Source organism: Merops nubicus, unplaced genomic scaffold (genome assembly GCF_000691845.1).
Source record: "Merops nubicus isolate BGI_N331 unplaced genomic scaffold, ASM69184v1 Scaffold54178, whole genome shotgun sequence".
Classification (NCBI taxonomy): Eukaryota; Metazoa; Chordata; class Aves; order Coraciiformes; family Meropidae; genus Merops; species Merops nubicus.
Window position 1 is genome coordinate 545 of NW_008626065.1, and position 5,408 is coordinate 5,952.

General features: G+C 42.4%; 1 protein-coding gene across 1 annotated transcript; it reads right to left on the reverse strand.

The window, feature by feature from the left end:
• Positions 1-5,140: 5,140 nt before the first annotated feature.
• LOC103778271 (ethylmalonyl-CoA decarboxylase-like) lies at positions 5,141-5,404 on the reverse strand (the record flags this gene model as incomplete). Its single annotated transcript, XM_008945849.1, has 1 exon — positions 5,141-5,404. A coding segment is annotated over one exon (264 nt), but the record flags the coding sequence as incomplete, so codon positions are not given.
• Positions 5,405-5,408: the final 4 nt, after the last annotated feature.

Here is a 5,408-nt window from a genome sequence, read left to right on the forward strand (position 1 = left end):
TGGAGTTAAAATGTGTTTTTACTAGACAAGAGCAGTCATTTACCTTCCTTCAATGGCAATGTAAAAATGCTGTTAACTTTTGTTGCAAATTCTTACCTATACACTTCATGGCATTTTCACTGGCTTTGACATCTAGTCTTTGTAGTTTTGGTTTTGAGGTCTTTCTTGATCTGTCTTGTTTTTGTTACAGAATTTATAATTTAATAAAACTACATTTTATCAGTAACAATCTCAGCTCTCTCTCCAGTTTAATTGAACTTCACTGGAGGAACCTTAAAGAAGACTATCCTAAAGCAGCTCCCTGTGTTTACCAAAAGGGGGAACTGGCTGTGAGTGGTATGGTGAAGTTCACTCAACACTGTAGGAGCGTTTCTCCTGTTGATGAAGCTATTCACATCTGAAGAGCTGATTGACTCCCTTGGCTGTTGTGGTGGGCAGAAGCATCACACATGTTGAAATACAAGACCATCAGTTACATTGCCGTTTATCTGTTCTTGATAGCAAAACTAGTGGCTGCACAGAAGAGGTAGTTCTGTGCTTGTATCAGCCATCTGGGAGATGCATTTCTACAAGCTGACTTCTGTGTATTGGGGAAAGTTAGAAGCCAGATTTTGAAAAGCACAGCTTGTCTTTTCTGTCTGTGGCAGTTGTTCTAGATTTTTCAAATTGAGAAACAGCATTAGTTAGTTCTGGACTCGATCTTTAAAGTAAAGCTAATTAAACTGCAATTCTTAGTGCATGTATCCCTGACTAGAAAGGGACAGTAGCTGATACAGGGGTACTAACACATCTCATGACTAAAGCTGCTGTAGCCAAACAACCATTTGCAGGATATTAAAGGGGCTAATTTTTAAAAATGGTAGATTTAAGCTTCTAAAATGTTCTCCTTAATGTAATGAAGGCTGGCATGGCTAATCTTGGGCAAAGCTGTGCCAACTCTCCAGTTTCCTCTGCCCGCAGGTGAGATCAGTGGACTGTCAGGAAACAAAGGAGAGTGCAGAGGAGACTAGGACAGAATAAGAAAGATTTCCTTCTTTCTCATCCAGGAATGGACCCTCTCAATCACAGATTTTTACTACCACCTTCCAGTTGGGTAAGGAAATAAGCCAATAACATGGACTTCAGAAGGAAATGGGATGGAATGTTGTTTTTTTCTATTTGTTTATTGCCAGCTGCCTTATTCTCTGTTTGGAGTTAGCACGCAGTGGCTCTCATCAGTCTAGCTGTGCTGCAAAAACCTTCGGTAAGAACACTTCTACAATATACCTGCACATGGAACAAAATGTGTGCATCTCCTGTTGAAGAAGTTTGATCTTTCGAGGTCCCTTCCAACCCCTATGATTCTATGAAAGCAAGAAGCAAAATACAAGAATTTGACTTGCAATATGCTTAATTCAGGATCTTGGCCCAAACAGTCTGCAGATTAAATTATCAGTGGTTATCCTTGGGGGTTCCTGACTGAAGGAAAGAGGAAAGACTTCTGTTCAGTAGACTACCCATGCTGCTGCTTTTGGCTCCTGCTGGCTGACTGCAGCTGTGAAGTACTAAAATTAGTTAGACTGGTGAGAGCTTAAGGGCCAATCATTAGAGTGGCAAATGCACTCCTGAGATCAAGCAAGGAAAAGTAGTAACGGGTAATTCCCATTTGATACTTAAACCATTACCTTCAATAGGAGACGTGTCCTCTGTCAGTCTTGGCTAAGCCACAGCCACACGGCATTATGTGGCTTTCCGTAACTCCATGCATTAAGTGATTTTCAACTTGTACAGCATAGCTAGAGAAATGCACAGTGGAGCAGAATGGAAAGGAAAAAGGAAGCTAAAATACTATAAAAATCTATGGCATTGCTTAATTGCCAGAATGGATAAAATCACAGATCCAGGAATCCCATGTTCTGCTGAAAAAAATGATATAGTGAACCAAGCGTTCTGCAAGAACACCTAGCTGACCTCCATTGCCCATTTGGGAAGTATATTTCTGTCAGCAGCAAATACCTATACTGCTAAAAGTGATCTCCAGCATCCAGCCTTTAAATGCTTGGTGCAGACTCCACACCCCCATGCAGCACTGGGGCTGTCCCAGTACACAGAGGCAAGGGAACAAGGCGAGCATTTCACAGCGCCATAAGAAGCCCAGTTTGCTGAGGAGGGAGCTGGCAAACGAGCCCCTAGGAAATACAAAAGCTAGCATGCCATTTAATTAGGAGCCTAGAAGTATCAGTTTTGAGGTTTCTAATTTATTTTGTTATTATGTTGCTTGTTTGGTTTTAGGCCATTTCTGAAGGGGAACAAAACGTGAGTTGAAGTTCACCATCTTCAATAATTGTAAAAGCAAAACAAACCCAAGTGCCTAATCAGCTGCTGGTACAGGTATTTGTCACTTTAAGACAATAAGCATTCTGTGAAACAGCATTTAAGTTTGAAATTGGTAAAATGGGATTCCATTTTATCTCTGTCTGGAGCTTTCGTGCTAGCACTCATGGTAATTCAGTTAGGCTGGTTTTCATACAAAGGGCTGTACTTGCTTTTAAAACAAAAGAAACCAGAGAACATGGTATTAGGCTGCTCTCAAAATCCTCGGTCAAAACAAACATCTGCAATTGTTTTCAGAACCTCCTGTAACCATGTTTGGTATATTTGTCATTCCAATGAAATGAGTTTCTGTAATCTTTTCTGAAACTTCTCTGAAAGTGTCTTAGTACTAGTTAATTATTTGTCCTGTTCCTGGAAGCGAACATTGGCCTTTGATACAAATCAGAGAGGATGGCTGGGGAAATGCATCTGCTGAAATAAGAAGTAAGCTCATTGTCTACAAATCAAAATGGAAAGAGGTCCCCAATAGTTGTACATACTGAGGTTCACTTAGTGGCACTGCAGGTCCAGTTCAAAACATGCAAATAAAACAGATTCCACTTCTCTGCTACAATTTCTTCCCTTTCAAATTTATATCACCCAGTGCACAGAATACACTCATGAGCCTTCCAGCCCGGTACTTGAAAAATAAATTATTCAGGGGCCTTGCTCAGGTTTTAAGCAATTTTCACACTCATTTAAAAAACATAATCACAGTATTAGTAATGGCAAATTTATTCTTGTTACTCGCAAAGATATAACCAGTTGCCCTTTATAGCATGACTGGCTCAACTCAGGACAACATGATGTGCTATTGCTTCAAAAGGTTGGATGAACATGGACTGGAGCATGCTCTGAAGGTTCAGTGATGTTGGCAGTCTGGAATCCCTCATGAGTCTGGAGAAACTTCATGAAAAGCAGAACAGCTTCGCTATTAAACAATCAAGTACTGCCTGACTGTGTTGAAACATCTGTACTTCAGAAGTAACAGGTTTGAAGTCTAGAGCATGGGAAAGAATCCAGCTGCACAGGGAACTAACAACTGGGCTAATGGATAAAAAGGGGTGGGGTTGGGGGGGAAAGAAGCAAAAGCCAGAACACTATCCCTCCCATGTTCCCATTCCGGTCTCTTTTCTAACTTTATTTTTACAGAAGAGAGGTTTGAAATCTTCATCCAGCAGCAGCTCCAGGCGTGAAGGCAAACGGGCAGGATCAACAGGGCAGAGTAAATTTTCCTTATCCTCCCTGAGGTGCCAGTTCAAAACACATCCCTTTCTTCAGCACTTCTCTTGGATGCTTCAGGCTATACACACTCCCTGCTGTGAAAGCTATATAGTAAAACATCCCCAGCAGAGCACAACATCTGTTCCAAAGCTGCAGAACCTTAACAGGCAGGCCAAGCCTAATTCCCATCATCGATCTGTCCCAAGATCCTCAAACATATGTACAGTCCATATGTTACAGAGGTAACAGTTACCTCACTGTCTAAAATTCAGGAATCCTGCCACACTGGAACACGTAACAGGGATTTCCATCCAAGGAATCACCTCTTTTTCCCAAGGAAGCTTGTTCCATGAATCTCGAGTTAGAGAGGTATGCATGTCAATGCCACCTAGCCCAGAGTTCCCTCTTTAACATGCTCCCCTGGAGTACTTGGGTCCTGGGCTCAGATCTGAGTCCCTGCTGGATTTGGAGACAAGTTCCTCCTAACCAACAGTACAGGAGACTATCAGCTGTGGGTATGTCTGCATGGTTTTGCTCTCACAGATGTTCCATTTTAAGAACCATCTACTAAAGCAGGAACTCTATGTCAGTTTCTAATTTCTAAAGGGAAAACCCTCCCCACTGAGTTCTCCAATTACTTGCACTGTCACCAGCATGAAGACAGAGTTCCAAACCTTCTGGTCAGCCTAAAAATGCCCTACCAGTAAAAATACCATGAAGTAAGATGCAGATAGATCCACGCACAAGTCTTTCCAGAATGCTGAGTACTCAGACCATCCAGTCAGTCAAGGACATCCCATCTGGGAGCATGACACATCATGGGCTTGCAAGACTTCAGCTAGACTCTATGTAAAGAATCAGGTCAGCAGCTTTGCACATGCTCAGCACCACAGGTCTGGAATATGGGAATGTGCAGATGCATACGTAGGTGGCTGGTTCCTTGAACAGTGAGGATGCATTTAAGGACCTGAATCAGTGTCAGTGGATGAGGGCTGTAAGCTCCTCAGTGAGTTAGAGCTTCTCCTGGAAAAATCACCATTAAATTGAAGTATCCTTGGATACTTTTGCAGCAATTATGCAAAGAACTGACAGAAGGTGAAAAAAAATATCATCTCACCAGTTATCATCCCTTCAAAGCTGCTTAAAGACACTGTCCATGTTGGGGAACTCATATTTTGCAACTTCAGATGCACCTGTTCTGCAAATAAATAAACCTCATATCTTTCAAGCAATTCATTTGCATACCAGTTAGAAAAACAAAATTAACTCCAAAGAAAATAATTTTCAGCCTCATTCCAAAAGAATTACAGCTCTGTTCTCAGCACAGTATTTACCTTTATATACTAATTTCACTGATCTCCATTCAATGGGTGAATAGGACAGTAACGAATCTGCCAGGGACTTCTCTGTTGCGGTTGCACACCGGGTATGGCTGCCTGACGTGAATGACAAGAATGTTAATGCCAGTTCAAATGAACAAGTCATGAAATGATTCAGTTTAATGCCTGCTTTAGTGAAAGCTTTGTTTGCAAACAGGTCAAGAACATTTCTTACGCATTGGTTGTCATTTATGTTTCGGTCTCCTAGCCAATGCCTGCAGGTTGGCAGGCCCACCCCACACAGTTCCAAAAACGTCCTTTTCTGTCCGTAGGGCAGCTTCCAGCGGTAGCTCTCTTCCCGCTGCCACCACCTTTTTCACAGCCCGAATCACGCTGGTTGGGCCCTCCGTGTACCGACTCAGCCAGGCTCGAGCTTCTTCTAAGGCCCCAGTTTCTTCTGAAGACAACAGCGTCTGGTCTGAGAGGCCAAGGCACAGAGCTGCCTCGGGGCCT